General features: G+C 38.8%; 3 protein-coding genes across 4 annotated transcripts in view; 1 reads left to right on the plus strand and 2 right to left on the minus strand.

Moving 5' to 3' along the window:
* The window catches only part of pacsin1b (protein kinase C and casein kinase substrate in neurons 1b), a 31058-nt gene extending 29305 nt beyond the window's left edge, over positions 1-1753 (minus strand). For both annotated transcript variants that reach the window (XM_038695505.1, XM_038695502.1), the window contains exon 1: positions 1541-1753. The gene's annotated coding sequence lies outside the window, so the exon portion shown is untranslated. The remainder of the gene's footprint in view (positions 1-1540) is intronic.
* Positions 1754-3235: 1482 nt separating this feature from the next.
* Positions 3236-8015, plus strand: rps10 (ribosomal protein S10). The gene is made up of 6 exons (XM_038695507.1): positions 3236-3347; positions 3802-3951; positions 5244-5418; positions 6887-6964; positions 7573-7628; positions 7930-8015. The coding sequence occupies exons 2-6, from the start codon at positions 3802-3804 to the stop codon at positions 7969-7971; spliced, it is 501 nt and encodes a 166-aa protein (XP_038551435.1). The 5' UTR covers positions 3236-3347; the 3' UTR covers positions 7972-8015.
* Positions 8016-10811: 2796 nt separating this feature from the next.
* Positions 10812-20938, minus strand: nudt3b (nudix (nucleoside diphosphate linked moiety X)-type motif 3b). The gene is made up of 5 exons (XM_038695506.1): positions 20648-20938; positions 19164-19274; positions 14982-15026; positions 14798-14882; positions 10812-14560 (listed from the first exon to the last, which is right to left on the minus strand). The coding sequence occupies exons 1-5, from the start codon at positions 20744-20746 to the stop codon at positions 14364-14366; spliced, it is 537 nt and encodes a 178-aa protein (XP_038551434.1). The 5' UTR covers positions 20747-20938; the 3' UTR covers positions 10812-14363.
* Positions 20939-21494: the final 556 nt, after the last annotated feature.

Below are 21494 nucleotides of genomic sequence, written 5' to 3' on the forward strand. Positions count from 1 at the left end.
ACACATTAGGTAGAAACCGACTTTAGATTTCTATGTTTCAAATACTACTACTCAGTTTGTATAAAATGCAATTACACAGAGTGACGTTAAATGTACGTAGTCAGGCTGACAATTTCCAGCATACAAGAAGTGGACAATTACAGTGTCTGTTGACTTTACAGTTAAACCAGACTACAGACAAGTACAGTGACCTTAAAGGCGTACTCCAGCAATTCAACTTCCACAAAGTTGGTTAAAAAAAGTATGGTCAAAATCAAAGCCGCAGAGATATCCTGACCTTTAGTCTCTCTAGTTTAGGCCAAGCTTAAAAAACGCTGAATCCTACACTTCTAAAAATGCAACCCAATGGCTCCAGTCTCTAAGAGCCTCATTATAACATGTTTTTGTTATGTGAATTTTTTGGAACAAGAGAGAGGACATGGTTATTACGTCTAAGAGATTAATTAAAATTTTGCGGGATGAGTAGCTCTTGTAAGTAGATAGGATAGTTGAAATGAATACATTTGAAAAGAAACTGGTGCCAGTGCAGCTGCTCAAACTCCACATCTCCAATTTTGTGCATTTTGTAAACGCTAATAATATACGCTATATATGTGTGTGTGTGTGTGTGTTCTCTGAGTCCAAGCTGAGATGGCCCAAATATGTTCTCAGACTCAACAGAAGAAGCTGAGAAAGCAAATGTTTTACAGGCTGAGCAGTGTTCCTCATGATGACTAAACTGAGCTATATGTAAATGTTAAGACACAATGTTAAGTGTTTTTTGGAATAAACTGACTTCTGTTAAAGGCAACCATTTGTTATCTATTGGTATTTAATCTAACATTTGTATACAACCTTTTCCATTAGAGATGCACAGCAGCCTGGCGTAATGTATGTATGATGCCACAGTCCATCAGTGACCGGGCAGAGTTCAGAACCGTGGACAGAGCTCACTCAGAGATAAGAGTCTGTATTCACATGGAGGCCGGCACCTCAAAGCAGCTCTGACCTGATCTACCACCAGCTGCTCTCCAACGATAAATCAAAGAAATGTGCTGGTCTGGAGAAAGCACAGGCTTTCCCCAGAGACAAGCTTTTTCACTTTCGACAATCCTCCCTGCCCTCTGCTGCAGCCAGCACAGGCTGCTGCTGCTGCTGCTGCTGCACGTTCTGCACAGCAACTCCTACAAATGTAATTTTCTTATATCAAATTGTAAACCTGTTATATAGATCCTGATTCATTTGGATTTGAAGCAGGTGTACTGTACAGGAGTAGCGGTAGTTCAAGTTAGATCTCCCGCACTTCTGCACAAAACTGCTGGTTTTGTGATGCAAACAGAGAGGCTATAACAATCAGCAGACTTTTCTTCTCAAAGCAAATAACTTTTAATTTAGTCTCAGAAAAAAACATAACTGATTGAAATAGCATATGTTACGTGTGTTCTCACCGACAGCAGACGTAACGGTTCAGCAATGACTGGTCATACTGAACTAGTTCATTCAACAACAAGATAAGCTGATCTGCTGATGAATATGGTTATAAAACATAAGAATAACATACCGTAACGTAATTTTAATCCAGCTTCTTTGAATATTGTTATAATGTGATCATTGTCTTCATCTGCAGGACTACCTCCGTTGTACCGCCGGTAAACGTATCTCTGAACGGAGCCTCCAGATGGGGGATGGTCCTCGAGTGTCAGTCAAGGTAGCCATAACGAATAGACTTCCGGTAAACTCTTTCAAAATAAAGGTTTTGAGGCGGAACCTTCGGCGGAAAACCGGAAACGCATATTTATAAAGTCTATGGTAAATTTTCAATTATTATTATATTATTATTATTATTATTATTATTATTATTATTATTATTATTATTATTATTGTTGTTGTTATATGCGCTATATCCATTATAATAATAGAACACATTTTTAAACCAAAATTTCAACATGTCAAGACTACAAATTTACCAAAGACAAGCAAAATTAAAAGTACAAAAATACATTCTAAAAATTACACAACAATGCCTCACATAAGGCCTGCATCTTTTAGTACCCCAGCACGAAACGTATGAGGACACTCCCCTTCTTCTTTATTATTATCTTTTCACATTGCACATATTTTTATACTATATATAAATATTTTATTCATGCTACAATATTTTGCACATTCCATGGTCTAGACCTCTTTTCATTTTAAAAACAGATAAATTTGACAAATATTTCCACCATTCATCATACTTCTATATAGTATATATATATATATATTCCATATTTTCATATTATGTTTATTGTTATGCACCAAAATACCAATACAAAATCCTTGTATACTTGCCAATAAATCTAATGTAAATTTGAAATGTGATTCTGAATGAAAAGGGATGATAACATGATGAAATCAATAAATAACACAGACTCATACGACTCATAAATAAAAAGAAAAGAAAAGAAACTTATATAGGCCAGCTATGGATGTTACAATCATTGAAAGTAATATAAATAAAGCCAGTGTTTAAATGTGGTGCTAAAAAGGTTACATAATTAACAATAAATTAATCTACAATTTATTTTTTTAAAAAGAGCTAAGCTAGGTTCAAATAGGAAGATTTGTGGCTTTTCTGTGTTTGGACATAAGTAATTTGGAGAAGTTGCTCTTTTTCACTATTTTCTTACATTTTGTTGACAAAAAAATCATTAGATTGATAAAAATAATCAATAGGTTAATAGATTATGACAATAATGGTTAGTCGCAGACCTAATTCTCAGTTTGCAGTCAACAAGCTGAGTGGAAACCCTTTTCCTACTATGCTGTTCGTTATGAGTAAATTTTCTCATCTCGTTTTGGATCATTAAACTCAACCTGCAATAAAACTGCTTTAACAAACAGAGCTCTACATTAAGAGGGGATCATTTAGAAGGAGGGCGTGATAATGTGGTTTGTGTGGTTAAGTAAAAAGAAAGAATAATCTTTTTTTTTTTTAAATCAAGTTAATCACAAAATTTAGTTGAGTTTCTTCATTTTGTAGTATAAACTTTTATTTGATAAATTGACAAAAGAATTGTTAGTTGCAGTTCTTTTATACAGTCCATGTTTGTGAAATGCTTGCAAATTAAAATAATACATTTATATTTGTATATTTTTAGTTAAGTAACATTTTCAATGAAGAACTTTTACTTGTGAGTGTTTTTACACTGTGGCATTAGTACATGATGGGAATACTTCTTCCACCACTGCAGTCTAGTACAGTGCCAAGCTCCCCTCCACACCAGCAGGGGGCGATTCGTCTCGAGCGGACCCGGACCGAGTGGATAAACCTTTCCTGATCAACGACAGCCGGTCCTTCCGGCTCCGGTCCCCTAACAAGTGGAAAGGTAAAGACAGACCCGGCGTAGTAATCTAAATATATCTTCAACATCTCATGTTCTATAAAACAATAATGTTTGATGTTCGATTGTTATTTATGTCACAGTTGAATAAGTAAACGTATTTTAGCGTTAAATACTTTATAATTGTGGATATTAGACTTTAAAGTGGGGAAGCAAACCCCGGCTCTGATGTTCACGTACGACTGCCATTTTTCTCGGTTAACGCGGGCCGCATTGGGTCAACGTTAATATTTATAAAATAGTGCGGCTGGTGAAGTGAACATTTTAAAACAATCCTAGTGTGTTGATCTAATAAAGTGTTTGTTTGCTTGCTTTCGGCATACTTTAACTTATATCTCTAGATGTAGGTACGGTGGCTCACAGGCTAGCCAGTTAGCATGCTACCATAGTGGATGTTAACATAAGCTGAATGGACTAACATGCGTGCACCTTGACACAGATGCTGATGCCCAAGAAGAACCGCATTGCTATCTATGAGCTCCTCTTCAAGGAGGGAGTCATGGTGGCCAAGAAAGACGTCCACTTGGCTAAGCATCCCGAGCTTGCTGACAAGAATGTGCCCAACCTTCATGTGATGAAAGCCATGCAGGTGAGAAACTGGGTGATGAAAGTTGAGCACTTGACATTTTTAGTTTTTGTTTTTTTGTTTTTTTTTTGCGTGGATATAGCCTGGACCAAGCTGTGACAATTGGTGAAACGTTTCCTGTTAAGCCTAGGTGGCACAAGTAGTGTCGTCAGTGTTTGTCTCAAGGTCTGGGTTTTACTTATTTTAGATGTTCAGGCTAGTGTCAGTATAGGGTGATTGCATTCTCTAAAGGATAAATAGTTATTTGTGATGTGGCTGTGTTGAGTAAGCAGGTCAGTGCAGGCAGTTGCTGTTCATATCGCATTAGTAGAAACAGCAGGTCAAGTTCAGAAGAGAAACGTCAAGATGCAGCAGACAACATTTGAGTTTGTAAAATTCAAAACACTGAGCAACATCCACTCACATTAGTAAATATTGGTATATTTCAGGCTCTAATTCTGCTATAAGGCTTTGGAATTAATTACCATCCAATACATAGCTGAGCTATGTTCTAGTCCCTTAAAGTAGTTCTCACACTAGCGGACATTTAGTCCCAGTTTGTGCCACTGGTGTTTGTATGCATCCGGGGTCAAGGAGGTATCGGTTTCTCTAAAACAGATGTTTGGAAAACCCTAAAGATCATTTAAGAACACTTTTTCCTGTTCCCAAGGCTCTTTTCGCCATCTGGATGAAAAAATATTTAATCCAAAAAAAATTTGTAAACCTGTTTCTCATGTTGCAGTTGAGTCTTTGGGGACAGTGAAAATACCACCAGAACAAGTTTGTTTGTTTTTTGTACATGAGAGGCACAAACCTGGGCTAGGAGACTCCTCCTGATGGCTTCGCACATGGCGGATTCATTTTGGAGTGATACAAATGCGGGTGTGTTTTGATGCTGACATGAATCAGGTTAGCTAGATTTTTTTTTTTAGGGAAGCAAAATATGAAGTACAGATCTAAATGAGTTTTGACAGCGAAGAGAAACCAGTGATGCTCATCAGTCAGTCAGTATCAGGAGAACCTTGTGTTTTTGTTTGGGCAAAGTCGAACTTACCTTCTCTTGCACAACAGAACATAATGATGATGATGCTTGTAAAGAAACTGTTAATGTTATTGATGAGGCTACTTATACACCTCAATGGGGCTCCTTTTGTTTAAAAACTGAGGGAGATAGAATTTTTTTTTGGTTTATTTCTAAAGGAGAGCATGGCTGAAAAGTTTAGGAACAATAGCCCAAAAGGAAACATATGTTACTATATACAGTAGAACAGTTGGTGGTGCTCCAGTGTGACGACATGTTTGTGCTCTTCCTCCAGTCCTTGAAGTCCTGTGGGTATGTCAAGGAGCAATTTGCCTGGCGTCATTTTTACTGGTACCTCACCAATGAAGGTATTCAGTACCTGAGAGACTTCCTCCACCTTCCCCCTGAGATTGTTCCTGCCACCCTGCGCCGCCAGACCCGCCCTGAGACCGCAAGGCCCAGGCCCAAGGGTAAGCTCACTGGTGTACATGTGATGTGGTTTTGGTTGAATGTTTTGTTGCTTTAGTTGTTCTAAGAAGAATGCACTTTATTTCTCACAAGCACACCACAAGTTTCAAAGTACATAAAATTAAAAGGCTGCCGCAATGGCTCAGTTAGGAGTTAGATCAACTCTGATAGTTTCCTGTCATGTAGCACCTGTAACTAAATTATTTTACATTAAAAATGGAAATCCAGCCACCAATTGAGTCGCAATAAGAATTTCTGATGAATTAAGCATGAAGGGTCTGGACTCATGGGAAAATCATAATAGAGAGCCAGATCATCATCCTCCATTATCAGTACAAATATTAAAAATCACATTTTAATCTTATCCATTTTACTAAATTACATTATAAAGGAAATTAAATAAGCTGTCAAATTGGACTGCGTTTCTTGGGTCCTTTTTTAAAATGCACTGACTTTATACAGCTTGTTAATCATCCTGTTTTGGGTTTATTCAAATCAAATTGTTGATTACACTGCTGAATTTTCTATTTAAAACTCAAATCGATCCAGAACAGCTTATTCTTCATGTAATTTAAGTAGTATCTTAAAATTAAACAGGAATCCTTGAGGATCCCCAGAAAGTCTTGCTTTAGAGATGCACCAATATTGTGACCAATACTGTAACCAGTAATCTTAAAAAATATTTTCAAATTGTCATGTTTTAACAAGACGGAAATATTTAGAGAGCCTTCAACATCTCTAGAATAAGGAATTCATTCATTATAAACCCGTTTGTAATAACCTTGGTTTATTTTTTTTTGTAGGCCTCATCTCCTTATTGACACGCATATATATGTAACTGTACATACTGTTGGACTGGTTCATGGTCACCCAAAGCTCTCGGCCTTGGTGTTTCAGCCATGTGGCATCAGTAGTTCTCTCCTGCTGATGTGAAGTCCCTCACTACTGTACAGCTACTGCTGGTAGAGAGAAGGAGCTGGTTGATCTCAGCCTCAAAGTCTACAAGAATTCATCAGATTTTCAGATGCATAACTAAATTAGGCTCAGTGTTCCTTTGTACCTTGTACCTAACAATTTGCTGTTACCATAACGAGCACCATATGTCTGTGTAAAACATAACAAAGTGAATTTTGATAGAACAGCAACTTGACAGAGCGTCTGCATTTCTGGAAGTTAATGTTCTGTGTGTTCAAAGGACGTTTGATAAATTACTGTCTGACTTTGCTGCACCTAATGGATAACGAGCATTGTCGTCAGCGGGGGTAAAATAAACCCTAAATCCACTTCATTGGTGAGGAATAATCTGCTCATAAGGGTTCCTGAGGCAATTTTTAAAAAAATAAATACTGTTGCTCACTTTGCGCTCTCACTTTAAACAATACTGGTTGTCTTCTGATTTCTTTCTTTTTTTGGAGCAAAATAACCCATAATCATAGTGAACCGTAGCTGAATTATCCTTTATTTCTGCAGGAATGGAAGGAGAGAGGCCGGCCCGCCTTAACCGTGGGGAGGCTGACAGAGATGCATACAGGCGATCTGCTGCACCCCGTAAGTATACTTACAACAATATTACTCGATGAACTGAGTTGCTTATATATTAATAGTTGGAATGAGCAGCATAACGTTAACATTAAGTGACTTCTTAGCTTGGTAGGTTCATTTCTAAGATGGTATTATGAATTGGGGTGGTGATGGGGCAGTGGCTAACAAACATGCCTTTGGTGTGAGAGACCCAGGTTCAAATCCCCTCTGTGTCCCTGAGTGAGATGCTTAACCCCTAGTTGCTCCAGAGGTGTGCGACCTCTGACATAATTAGCAATTGTAAGTCGCTTTGGATAAAAGCGTCAGCTAAATTAATAAATGTAATGAACGCTCTGTAGTTACCAACAATTTATTGTTGAGAATGAAATGGGAGAATTCAATATCCTTGAAAGAAACATACAGATTTTACATAAATAACATATTTTAAGGGAACTTCAACCATGTGCATTTAAGTTTTAATACGGCAAGTAATTGAATTTGTTTAGTATTTTCACACCTGAGGTATTTATCGTTGCTATCTTTGCTTTAATGTAGTGAGGAGTACTCTAAAACATTGTGTGAGCCTCCTTTTTGCTAGTTTCTGGTGTCTTGTTAATTCATAATTTCTCCATTAGCTGGTGCAGACAAGAAAGCAGAGGCCGGTGCTGGAGCTGCCACAGAGTTCCAGTTTGTAAGTACTGCTTATATATTTGCACTGTTAACCCATAAATTCTTAAATTTCTTGTATCTATATTTGTATTGAAGGCATATTTTTGGTCTTGAATATTTTGTTCATGTTTTGGCAAATTAATGTTTTCTACCGCAATTATACAACAAGAATACCCAACAATCCTTAAAATTGTTTGTTGGTGTGAGCTTACTTTGTGTTCAGTAAGGAATGCCAGCAAGCTAAATTAAGTTTGTATCGTGCAGTTAGAAAACCTTATTCTTCTGTTGAATTGGGGTTGACTGAAAATCTTTCCCTGTTGCAGAGAGGAGGCTTCGGACGCGGCAGAGGACAGCAGCCTCAGTAAATTTCACTCACTCTTTCTGTACAATAAAGAAAATCAAATTACAACTCATCTGTATTTTTATTAAGGATTGCGGTTGATGATTGAAACGGTTTGTTTCAAACATGTTTTCATGCTGAGCAGCAGGTTTAGATTACTTGAATCTTGCTACATGCATTCTGAAATTTAGAAGGAAGCTCAGTAGGACTTTCACAGCAGACACCTTTACTTCTCATAGTAGGAATAGAGCAGATGTTAGTAATAATGGTGGCTCTATTGAAGTGTCCCAGTAAGAGCATGCACAATACTGGGACCTTTTAGCCATTATTGGTATTTACACCTGTGTTTATTCTACTGCAACATGTCAGTGTCTTCTGTGGATAAGTGCCACTGGCTTATTTGGCTCCCAAGTCGAGTTGTCATGGTTGGGAAGGAGGTGTCTGATTGGGTTAGATTAAGGGCACTTGAAGACACTACACAACCTTGGTACACATAACTTTGCATTACGCTTCCTCCTCCTTTTTATTGGGGTGTATATAGTTTTGGTGCACTCTACACCCAACTGCTCTCTGTTAAGCTCTCACCCAAAATGAATTATTATATCATAACATCTTAAAAGGAAAAATGAAACTAGTGTCCAGATCACATGGAATGGCACATGCATTTTTTAATGATTGCTTTAAATGTAAAAGCATTGTCATTAGTTGCGTCCCATTTCCTCACCACATATCATTGAGTAGATCTAGAGTGTTCCCACTGGAAAACTGTCTAACTGAAGAAGGCTCAAGTGTACAATGCAATTCACAAAGAAAATGGAACATGAAATTATATATGCGCTATAAAACCACAATTTGAGAATTCAATGGCCAGTTAAACTTCAAAGCTAAAATGTTTTTCCAAAGAATGTAATACTTCAGTTCCTTTGTGCAGAGCATTGTATGTGCATCAACGGCAGTCAAAAATCAAAAGGTGTTTTTTTTATATATATTTTATTTTTTATAGTTTATTTTTTCACTTTTGGTGTCTGTTCTTTCATGGTAAACACATTTGCAAACGCATGTTTAGAATCAGTATACATGCTACAAATGCAGGAACATCATGTGTGGGTAAAACTACTGAAAGGTCTGCAGTGTGTAGTCTCAACCCCATTCTGATGAAGGGATTTGAGAAACTGGCACTGCAGGACATAAAAAAAAAACAACATCCCAGTCAGCCTGGACCCTTACCCGTTTGCTTTCAGAACAAACCGATCCACTGCCCTCCCCTCAGCCCACACACACCTTGAGAAAAACAACTGCAACTGGATATTGGACACAAACAGACCCCAGACAGTTCAGATTGGCGGGCACACCTTCTCCACTCTAGACAAGTGCTCAACACTGTAGCCCCCCCAGGGTTGTGTGCTCAGCACTCTCCTGTTCACGCTGCAACCCCTGACATCAAGACAACTCTTGTGAAGTTTGTGTAGGGCACCACCACTATCACTGGCCGAATTTCAAAGAATGAGACTTCATATCAGGAGGAAATCAATAATCTTGCAGAGTGGTGCACAGAGAACAACCCACTGGTCAGTGTCAGCTAAACCAAGGAGCTGATCATTGATTTTAGGAAAAAGGAGACAAAGACACACACTTCTGTCTACATCAGTGGAGCAGGTGAACAGTTTCAGGTTCTCTGGGATGTTGATTCCCAGAGAACCTGACAAGGTCATCTCACATCTCCAAGCTGGAGGAAACTTAAAAAGACGAAGTTCATGTTAACTTCTACAGAGGAGCACTAGAAAGCACGCTGACTAGAATCATCACAAACTGGTATGGGAGGTGCACGGCCCAGGACAGGAGGACTCTGAAGTGGCTGATTAAAACTGCTCAGAAGATCATTGGTACCCATCTACCGAGTATCAGTGATACTGGTGAAGTGCCTGCTAAGAGACAGTACCCACCCAGCCACATCCTATTCACCCTGCTGTCCCTCAGGCTGTGACTCCTCATGTCATCCTCAGCACTGCACCATGTAAGATGGTTTTATTTCTATGATTTATTTACTGTATACACTGTGCGCCATTAATAGGCAAGTAAGTATTTTGAATAAATAATTGTTTCTATGCACATTTTCCAACTCCATACCATATAACTTGAATGCTCATTGGAGTTAATCATTTTCAAGTGATATGTATTTGTGTAACGAGGGAGGGTGTGGCGAAAGTGAAGAACACCTTATATGAAGATGTACATGATTATAAGGCAGCTTCATTACTTCAGGGGAAATGGGCTAAACACAGACATTTACCTCATGCTGAAAAGTCAAAAAAAGTTGTAAAATGCTATTCAGTCAAATGCAACACTCTGACTTTTGAGGCGTGACCACCGGACAATTAAACATTTTGTTGCCCTAATAATTGTGTCCGCGGTGTTTAAGTGCTTTTTGTGAGTAGCATAAAGGGAACTACAAACTTATTCTAGTTATACAACCCTGTTTTGTAAAATGAAAAATACCCAGTTTAAAATATTTTTAGAATTATGTATGGTGTTGAGACAGCTACAGAAAGAAAAATAAATAAAACACTGATGTTGCAGCTTAAAGTTTGACAGCACTCATATTGTATAATTTGCTGTTAGTATAAAGCAGTTGAATGTGTTGATTTATGTAAAGATTAGAATATATTGTATACCATTAGCGTGTAGCATGGAATGGTGACATAACTATTACAAAACTGGTTACATAAAAAGAAAGTCTCTGTTTAATTAGTGTAGAATACAAAATTAATCCTCTTATCTACATTCTAGTAAAGTAATACTGTATGAAAAAAAGTACTGCAGGCACAACTAGCAAAAAAACCCTACATGAACACAATGACACCGGCCTGAATCTGAAATACTGGTGTTTATTTGTTGGCACATTTATATTACAATCTTCAGTCTTCTCACACTGGTTTTATTCCACAGTCCCAAATGACAAAAGAGAGGAAAAGAAAATTCCAGTGACACATATACCTTGGAGAACACAATTACGAGTATGTAACTTCAAGGCTGAGGTCAACGGCTAGAAGTGCACGTGTGTTTAGTTTGTTACTCAATTACAAGTATTTGGGGTAAGCAGCTTTTTTCACTCAATTTATAATTATTTTCTAATTACCAAAGTTATTCAGTTATGAAAATGACCACCTGACTATAACGCTATTAGAAACTGAACGTTACAATCCTCAGCTGCAAAGTGATGTGCTTTTAATATTTTCGCTTTAGCCACTAGATGGGGCTATATATTTAAATCATCACCTTTGGTTAAATAAAAGGAAATGACCTTTTCTGAATATTACGTGATCTGCTCTTAATATTTGTTTTTTCCAAGTTCAGGAGCTTCAAACTCACATACAAATAAGACAATTTTGATAGCAGAAATCCCCAGTGAGGAAAGGGTAGATGCGTTCACTCCATTGTTAATCCACATGAACTACAACATCCCTTTGTGGAGACATTTACTTCATAAATTTCCTCCTGAACACCAGCCTACATCACTTAACTCATGAAGGGAACTGTCTGAATTTCTTTTGGAAAGGAGTTTAAAAATAAAAAAGGACAGTAATACTTATTGACTAAAGCCAAAGTGCATCCTCTGGCTGTAAGGGTGCTAAGTTAGCTATATACAAGACATTAGCTTGTCAATAACATTACAGATTAAAAGAACAAACAGAAAAAAAAAAAGAACAAGTGGTCATTAATAATCAAATCGCTGGCTGTTACTTGTGGAAATCCTCCTCACATTCATTTTGACAGTACCTGTCACCCACATCAAACCATTAAGAGCAAATGCATCGTCGCCAATTACTCAGGGATAGGTTTTAGGTTGTTCTGAGCCATAAACATCCCCTTAACATCCAATTGTACATTTCAATGAAGACTGAAAGGTCTAATCAACATAAAACATTTTTCATGAAGTGCCAGGTAGGGCATCATAAAGAAAGACTTTGGCCACCACACCTTTCTGATACAAAGCAATAAAATAAGTTTAAAGTCTCCAACTGTTGCAACAGAGACTTTAGACTCCTTTTTGAACTGTCATTCAGAAAAACACATTTTCAGTCTGGGATTACAAAGAGGCCAATATCTGGAGTCTGTCTACAGCTCGATTTGTTGGCAGAGTTGTGCCCCCCTAAACACAATTAATGGGAGAAAATACCTTGTTTTAGATCCACTAGCTTTCAATTCTCAATGCAATTTCCCATGACGGCTTCAATATACATCTGCTACTGTACTTAACAGTAACCCTTTTCAGCAAAAACCTATAAAAAAAAATTAAAATAAAATTGTTGTAAGCTACCCGCCTAACACCGGGCCAAAGTTATCAGCTGGTGAACAGAGTGGAGCATTTAGTGGCCAAGGAGCTTTAAATTTCCCACAAGAATTGGTGGAGACCAAAACGGAGCTAAAAGAAGTGAATATTTGACTTGAATTTAACAAATGGACACAGACGCAACACCCGGTGTGTAAAGATGTTGACCATATTAATTAGAAAAAGTGATAATATTTCAATGTTGTGTTTAGAACGCGTTTCCTTGTCCGTAAGTGGCCAAGTGGTTTAATTATTTACAAAAGACCAATAAAAGAAACCCTCTATGGGAAATGACAGTGACCTGAGATAGCGGAACAGCTGCTGGCTGTAAAAAGACCTCAGGTTTTGAAAACTCAGACTGCTGTTACTTAGTTAAAAATGTTACTACTTAATTTTATAGTTTGGCCAAAAATGAGGGTGAAAAACAGTTATCCCTTACCATTTTAAAGTTTGTTTTAGTCTAAATAAATGTAAGAATTTTCAATATTCACTCTCACCTACTAACACAGCCACATTCCTTGTTGTTAAGCCTCAAATGTACTGTATGCTATCGCAAGAGAAAATTGCCAACAGCTCCAAAGCCAACAGGATTAGTTCAATCACTTCTTCCAGCCTCACTTGAAATTAAATGTACGGCTCACAGATGTGTAAGAGGCGTTTTGTCATTTTTACTCTCACCTTTGATCTATACAGAAATAAACAATTTACAATAAAAACCTCTAACATGCTATCTACAGCGCCTCCAGTTTCACAGTATTGAGCCAGCTGCCTCCGCCACATCGAGGGCCAAGTGACGCAGCTCAGCTAAAGAGACTTTTGCCAGACGTTAAGAGAGAAAAACAAAAACTAGTATCCAAAAGCATTTTACATGTTAAAAACGAGGTCTTAAACTGTACAAGGCTTGTTTGTTCTGCATCTTGCCAAAGACAGCATTTATAGATTCCATTACTTTCAATGTCAAGCAGGTGTTTGAGTGTTTTTGGGGATGCAGATTAAATACTAAAAGGAAGGGTTAAAAAAAGAAATCATGACGATAATGAAAAGTGCCCACTAAAGTCACCTGTGCTATGTTACGAACACAATGTAAACAACTGCTTTTAACCAAACTGAATGTGAGGAGTAAAATATGAAATGGGTTTTTAATAACTTAAATGATGTGTTGAATTTTGAAATTACAAGTCCATGATTTTTAAATCTATTACTATTTTAATTACCATTTTAACCTCATAGTATGTGGAGGAAGACTGTGGTCAGCCACAAGACAAGAAAGCATTTTTTAAAAAGAGAACAAAAAAAGGGATTAAAAGGAGGTAAAGACACTGAGGAGAAAGGTGGTTCATGTTACATTGGACGTTGACATTCTTTCACCCTCTTTACAGTATATACGCACTGTTTGAGAGTGAAACTTGTAGTGCTTGGCTAGCTTCCCAAATAAGAGAGAAACACACTAGACACTAAAGACTAGTCAGGGGCCGTATCCTTCTGATTAAAGAGACATCAACAACCACGATAAGGACCAAAATGAAGAAAATCCAGACCTTACGTCAGCATCAGGTCACTCGAGCGAGTGACACAACAAAACAGTGCTCATGCAAGACAAGTCATTTCCCACAGTTCTGTTCATTCAGATACAGACAACGTTTCCTATCCTTATAACAGGTGAGGGAGTACACTAATGGGCACATTCATTCACAGAAAAATAACGTTAGGAAGGAAACGTTAAAAAGATCACCAAAAGCATTCAGCTTAAGCACTAAGTATACACTTTTACATTACAACAGTAAAAAGTAGTTCTTGCATTCAATAAACACCACTCTAAGGGCGCATTAAGGAAAGAGGGTGTGAGGGGACATTTCATGCAGTTGTCAGTAAAAAGAAAAAAAGAGGGGTCAAAAATTTTACATTTACAAAGTGTTTCAGACTATTCACCCGACACTTGTCATCAAGTCTGTGCCACAGTTCTGGCACAAAGGAGTTGGCAAGGCAAACCATGTTATTGAGACAAAAGAGTAAGAGAAGAGAAATGACACAAGTAAGAGCGCAAGTGGTGGCGAAAGCTCCTGGGGGTGTCAGAGTTATGGTTTTAGTTATCTGATATCCGAGACGGAGCTCTGATTGATGCTGTAGGTAGGGGAGAGGTCCCCACCTATCGTGGCCACCAAAGGTGTTCCGTTACTGGTCAGGCAACTCTCCTGGAGAGCCTCGAAGTAGGTGGCCTGCACAGGCTTGTGACACTGCAACACTTGTACGGCATCGTCTATTTTAAACCATTCCCTTTTTCTCCCTGTTGACAGAACAAGACACCATTGTAGAGCAAGTTTAGGCATGAGACACAACATGAGATTTTTATGAAAATAGATTTTGACTAATTATCAGTACTGTACAGAGCTTTAAAGTGAAAATCACAAGGGCAGGAACAAAGCCTGGGAAAGCAAAAATAAGCTACAAATAGCATGTGACTGCCTGAGAACTTTGTCCGTATGATCCCCATTTTGACAAGTAAACAAATTCAGTGCTTTACCAATGTTGACAGAGTCCTCCCAGTCCTCCAGCACCTCTGTTACAATAAGAACATAGACGTAGGTTCTGTGTTTCCTCTCTTGGTTCTGTGGGGGAAACAAAATGAACATGTTTTCACTTCTCATTCCCAACATGCTGTATGTTGACATTTGAAGACCAAAAAAAGTACAGCAAACAAACGTCACCTCAAATACTCCAACTAAGCGCCCTAAAGTCCCCTTCACACCAGCCTGTGAAATAAAAGAAAAACTATTAAAATGGTGAGCAAACAGTTACAATGGACAACTAAGGGCTGCATAAGGACTAAGGACAACTTACACCTGTATAATAAAATGCTGTCTTATACCATGATAATAAACGCCATATTTTTGAACCTCATAGTGTTTTGTTGAGACTAGCAGAGACTGATTTAATGTGTGCTTATTTTGAAACTGTAGTTTGTGTTGTGGTGGCTTACACTATGCCACAAGATTGTTTTTATCCTCTGCAAATGAATTCCGTCTAATTCCTGTCCTGTTGCTGAATCCTCAAAATAAAAAGTAAAAAATGCGAAAACGCTTAATTTGACTAGAAGCTGAAGTCATGTACTCATAATCTCTTGAAGTCACTGCAAACAGTAAAATAAAATTTGTTTGGCAATCTAAGATCTGGAAACAGACATTTATAATCACAAAGAGTTAAATGGAAATAATGTTTTTGAACATTTACGACCAACTGTAACTCAAACTACTGGTATACTATATATACTATATTTACAGTATAAAATTGTGTTAGCGTGGCAACTAACAGTTTTCAATCAATCATGATTTAATCTGACAGTTATTTTCATTATTAACTGATTAATTGTTAACAAAATGTTACAGAAACTAGAGAAAAAGGCAAATAATATCTCAGGACCCCAGTCTTGTCCTGTTTTTTTCCTACCAACAGTGAAAAAAACGGAAGATATTCAACCTTCAATTATAGAACACACATAGGACATATTTTAGAAGCTGGAACCAGCACATTTGTTATTGTCGCTTAAGAAATGACTCAGTTACCAAAATATCCAACTTCTCTGTCAAATCAGTTAATTGAGTAATTGTAGCAGGTCTAAATTCTACAGCTGCTAAATACATGTAAACACCTCCGTTCAGCTATCACTTACTGCCACATGGTGACAGCTTCTCTACAAGATGTTTTGAGTATCATCAAAGGATCATGTGAAAAGGTCAGAAACAAAACAGAAAAAGCGCTTTGCAGTCGCAGTTGCGGTTGCGGTTACTCTTCCTATGAAAAATGGGAAATGTTTGAAAACGTCACAACCTTTCACGGAGAAAGACAACCTGAACCATTTCTCACTGCATGTTACCTTTAAACACATTCTAATAACAAATCTCCAAGGTAGAGCTCAACTCCCAGAGGTGAATAGTAGGTCAGGTTTAGATACAGAGCCAGGCCACTTGCTGACATCTTTGCAGCTTCTTCTCCTTAGTTCCAGTTTCAGTCTATAAATAAATGTTGACTGCACACACTGTACCATGGACTGTGGTCTCTTTAGGCCTTCAGCAAGATCATATGTAAAAGAACAGGCCCACCTCTAGAAACTCGTGCCAGGGATTAAGTAATAGGCCAAAAGTCAAACTGTATGTTTTTAGTAGGTGGAAACATCTCCCAACTCAAGCTTTCATGTAACTGAACTGGGCATCATTTTGGAAGAAGTCATACAGTATTGAGGCTGCATTACAAGTTATGCAATCATGTCCCATGTCTTCGGTATGACAGCTGAGCATAAATTGGGACAATCAGCCACAGAAACCCTCTGTGACCTTTGGCCTGTTCCTGAGTGCTGTGTCTTCACCGTCATCCTTGGAGAGACTCCAGACCAATAAGCATAAGCGATCACTCACTGCTCATATGGTCATCAGAATAAACTCTCCAGGATTAGGATTTGTCCCGTTACACCACCGTACAATAAGAGGCTTAGGAAGCCACAGTATGTGGTGATGCATTGAGCACCACTCAAAGTTTCTGAATGCAGCCTTTTAGTACTCTTAACAAACCTCAACAGTAGTGTGACATTGCTTTTGACACTATGGAAATGTGCTGGCAAGCAGCAGCAACCTGCAACCGCCAAAGCTACCAAACAGCAAGAGCCAGGATAAGGGTATGATACCAGCATCCATCAGTGTGATGGATCACACACACAGAGAATAGCCTTTATTCATAGTTTTCACGTGACGCCACATTCCAAAGAAAAAGCTCCCTTGGAAGGCAAAAAAAAGACATTTTCCGTTGCCCGCCAACCAGGAAGCAAGTGATACACTGTTAATTTGAGTTTGTTACTTTTGCCAAATTGTTGGATGGCTGTTGTGCTTTCGGATGCACTAATCGACAAGGAGACAAGCCTGAGCTTTATTAGGTGAGGGATTCCCTACAAGGTAAACATTACAAGAGTTGAGTGCTGGCAGGAATCTGGCAGTTTGTAACGGCAGAAATACAACAACTGGTGCTGTATATGGATCACATATGGATGTATATGGTCGGGTCCATATCTATCTTTTTCTTGAGTTGAGAGAACTCAAGACTCTATCTTGGTCTGTTGTTTTTCCCCTCCTGGTCACCGCGCATGTCACGTGACCGAAAACTATGAATATGGTCAGTGACCCACCAAGAGCAGACAGCCAGGTGAGATTCAGTGCCTTGTCGCCATTCTGATCATAATGCCGAAGCAACAAACTGCATGTACACAAGAGGGAGTGCATTTGGTGGAGGCTTTTGTGTGTCCAATTGTTAATAACTATTTCTAGGCTTGAGTACCTTATATCTACAGATAACGTTCAGTTGAATACATACACAGACATAAAAGATACAAGTATAAAGTAATATTTTAATTGCCAAGTGCTTACAGCAAATACACTTATCCTATGTGGCAATTCCAATGCAGGCGATTCTAGCCAGTTGACATTATTCGATTACCATGAATCTAGTTCCTAAGCCAAATGTTTTGTCGCTAATTTGGGCACATTTTGGCTTTGAGCCAGATGACAAGGGGCAGAAGGCAAACTTGGATGAGGCAACATGCCACATTCGTAGGAAAAAAGTATCTGCCTCACAAGGAAATCTCTCTAAACTAAGATCACATGTTTTAATTAACCATCCTGCTGCGTTTGCCTGGCTTGGCAGCAGCACACCTGCCTCAGGAGGAAGTACAGCCTCAGGCCAGCAGCGACAGTTGGGAGTCTCTGAGGCATTTGCAAGAGGAGCAAAGCACCAATGTGACAGCAATCAGTGGTGATCAGAAAGTTCAGATCCTCTCTTACACCGAACAAAGTGAACATATTTATTTTACCTGCCAAAAAGTATTAATACCAAAAAATAAACCAGCAGGATATGCCAATTCACTTTAGAGCTGTTGTACAATGGGGATTTATTGTTTTTACTGACTCATAAGCTAGCCTACTTACCGACAGTTAGTTAATGTTGCCTTTTTATGTTGCAATTTGTTGTTGTCGTCATTACCGGCTTGTAGGATATTACAGATAGTGACTTGATACAGAGTATATGTTCACTTTTAATGCCAAACCAGGCTATAGCCTTATTATAGCTGCAAATTTACTTAAAGCATACAATTTGCCAGTAAACCGCTCTGATGTTGCTTTTCCACAGCAGCAAGAAAAAATAAATAAATACATACAGTCACAGCCCTATTTGTGCTACACTTTTGTGGCTTAATCTACAAAACTTTCAATCTCTGTAGCACCAATATTATGTGTAAAAAACAAAAAAAAGTTAACATACAGTCCCGGAAAGACATTTTGTCCTTCAAAATGCCTCTGTAACAAGGATGCTGCTGTTAAAATAGAACTGTCAGAACATACAAAAGGATGAAAGCTGATTGTTTTCCTTCATTTGCCGTATTTCTGGGATTGGATAGTGCTGCGGTGAAACCGCTGGGCTGCCAGTGTTCAATCTCAGTCTGACCTCCTGTGACACCTAAACACTGCTTTGTAACATGATGCTATGATACAGCTTACATGTTGCTAGGCTCTCCCTCTCTGTTCATGCAAACAGGATGACTGCATTGACGAAATGGGTTTTGAGAGCAAGGTATTAGGCCTAGTGTTAAATACAGACATGATTTAATAGAAATGAAATACAATACATCTTATGAGCCAACTGCAAATGGAAATCCATTCTCAGAACAATATTCCTGGCTATGAACTAAGTCTAGAAAGGCATGTTTCACACCCTTGTTTCAGATACAAGGGTCAAGTAAAGTTTGCCAGTGCAGTCTACTTCCTTATCTGGGAACATTATTCAGTTACAAGGAAAGAAAGGATAATTATTAATTATAACAATTATGGAAAACAGTTAAAAGGACCAACCTCTTCACACACTTCTCGAGCTGCAGCAACATTGGGCTCCTCCTCTGGCTCCATTCCCCCTCCAGGAACTATCCACTTGTCAGGATGTCGACTACTGCTCACCAGCAACACCTGTAAAGCATCCCATACAAGACTGGTTAGAGCAATGCAGTCTAACTTAATGTTGTTTTGTTAACAGTGTTCATATTACGCAAGTGTTGCTATTCAGTGATCTGACTGTTAGTAATAGACGCCAGAGGCCAAACCCCAACATGTGACACAATAGCTACCAGTCAACTACAACACTGAAAACTATCAAGACTAGCACTGAAGTGACCTGTAGCTGAGTTAACCATTTGAGCAAATCAAACGTCTTTTTTTCAGTGGCAAGCAATGAGTTACTGAGTTTTACTCATTCACGTTCATGGATGTCAACAATGTGTTGGAGAAAAGCTGAGGCTTGGCTGAGTGCCGATCTTGTAGACTACAGTCTGTGGTTAAAATTTCTAGCTACGTGCAGGTCATACTGATGCGTTTCCTCTACTTTAGCCAGAATGAGGCATTAGTTTGGTCTCAATTCGTCTCCTTCCCTGGTTAAATGTTTCCACTACAAAGACATCTTTGTGCGTGTTGTTGACTGGGCATCAGCTTCCCAAATCGCCTCTGATCTCAAATAACCCTTTGCTGGCTACTTTGAGTGATTTTCATGAGAGAGCGCACGAAGGTATCGAGTGGCACATTAACTGTTACGTTAACTAACTAACGTTAACTTACGTGGTGAAATTTGTACAAAACGAAACCGATTTTGGGCTCGTCATCAAGCCATGTGACTGATCCAAGTGTTAGTAATATGAATTTCAAGTAATAAAGTAAACAACGCAAAATACACCGTAATGTAAGCGTACCAGGTTACGTTATCACTAATTACCAGTTTCGTAGCTACCGTTACATTTCAGTCCAATGTTTGGCTAGCAATAGCCTACCAGTTGCATTAACGCTAAAATACTAACAGTTTTTACCTCGTCAAATCACCCGTAGCTTGAGTATCAAAATGTTTATCCTGTCACTTAACAAAGCTAAACAATTATTTCTATCCAACCGCATCTCATTGTGTTAAAGTCAATCATCACAGCCTGTGCTGTGGGCTGTGGTCGCTGGCCGAGAGCCGGCTGCCCACAACAGCAACACGGCTAGTTAGCAAGCTAACGTTAGCATTAGCACGCAGCTAACAGGTTGACTAGCGCTGAGTAGAAAAACCCGAGATTGCTATGTACAGCTAAAGATGCTTATATAACACTTGGGTAAGTACGAGCTTCAAACTAACGTTTAATGACCTACACCAGAAGACAATTCAAGAGTCTAAGAAAAAAACTAGTCAGTTTCCAGCTGGCATAAAATCACTGCTGTGTTGATAAATGTACCGATTTACAGACAGAAGACACAGAAAGCAGCTATGGTTGCTAATGCTAGCTTGGCCCGCCAGACAGCGACATCCCCGGACTCACCTCCTCCTCAGTCTCGCTCCTGAAACACAGACAAGCGGCCCGCTTCTTGTACCCATCCCCGTCGTACGTCCGGGTTTGGTTTGACTTGAGCTTCATCATTTCAAAAGGGCACAGAAGTTTAAAAGTACAGCTAAGTTTACCACTTATAAAGATGATGGTTGTAGACGCAAAGTCCTCCTCCGGGGAACCTCGGGGTTTTACTTAAAAGAAATAACTTCTTCTTCGCTTCATTTTCACACACCTAGGCACATCTACGGCACGGTCGCCATTACAAGGAGCCGCTACGCCCACGACGTAATTTAACCTTTAATAGCTCGGGGAGCGTAAGAAATGTACCTATCAGGCGTTAAAGAATTGGGGCAACGGATACGGAGAAAACGCAACACCACGCTCTGACTGGAGTGAGCCGGTGAGGGAAACTGGCACTTTTGGCTCTAACTAGCTTTCCACGGCCACTTGTTTGAGGCTGAATTAAGTCTGTTCCAACTTACTTTGAAAAATGTAAATGTAACGGTTTCCATGTACTATGATGTCAAAATTACAAAATGGCTGTATTGCTGGTTTGATTCATTCGTTTCAGCACCGCAGGTAATGGACAGCGCCTGCATGATCCTCAAAAGTGATCCAACAATGTGAACAAATAAAAGTGGTATAGGCGTATCTAACATGTCCGTTCAACCTTGCCATATTAACAGTTTACAGTTAGTAAATCGATAAGGCAAGCTTAATCAGCAACATCGTTTCAGTAATTTTTCAAGCAAAAAAAGCACAAACACTTCTGAAATGTGATAATTTCAGCTTTTCTTTCTGACGGTAAACTAAATATCTGTGGATTTTGAACTGTTGG

Source organism: Micropterus salmoides, unplaced genomic scaffold, assembly GCF_014851395.1.
Source record: "Micropterus salmoides isolate LMB-PRFRI ecotype aquatic unplaced genomic scaffold, ASM1485139v1 Ms_hic_scaffold_4, whole genome shotgun sequence".
NCBI lineage: Eukaryota > Metazoa > Chordata > Actinopteri > Centrarchiformes > Centrarchidae > Micropterus > Micropterus salmoides.

What these genes read in the sequence shown, in the direction of transcription:
- rps10 (XM_038695507.1), top strand. Translation starts at nt 3,802, where the DNA reads ATGCTGATGCCCAAGAAGAACCGCATTGCTATCTATGAGCTCCTCTTC. An exon ending in ATGTGATGAAAGCCATGCAG is followed by an intron (nt 3,952 to 5,243) that starts GTGAGAAACTGG and finishes CTCTTCCTCCAG; the next exon opens with TCCTTGAAGTCCTGTGGGTA. An exon ending in CGCAAGGCCCAGGCCCAAGG is followed by an intron (nt 5,419 to 6,886) that starts GTAAGCTCACTG and finishes TTATTTCTGCAG; the next exon opens with GAATGGAAGGAGAGAGGCCG.
- nudt3b (XM_038695506.1), bottom strand. Translation starts at nt 20,746, where the DNA reads ATGATGAAGCTCAAGTCAAACCAAACCCGGACGTACGACGGGGATGGG. An exon ending in GCTTAGTTGGAGTATTTGAG is followed by an intron (nt 14,883 to 14,981) that starts GTGACGTTTGTT and finishes TTTCCCCCACAG; the next exon opens with AACCAAGAGAGGAAACACAG. An exon ending in GGAGGACTCTGTCAACATTG is followed by an intron (nt 14,561 to 14,797) that starts GTAAAGCACTGA and finishes TTCTGTCAACAG; the next exon opens with GGAGAAAAAGGGAATGGTTT.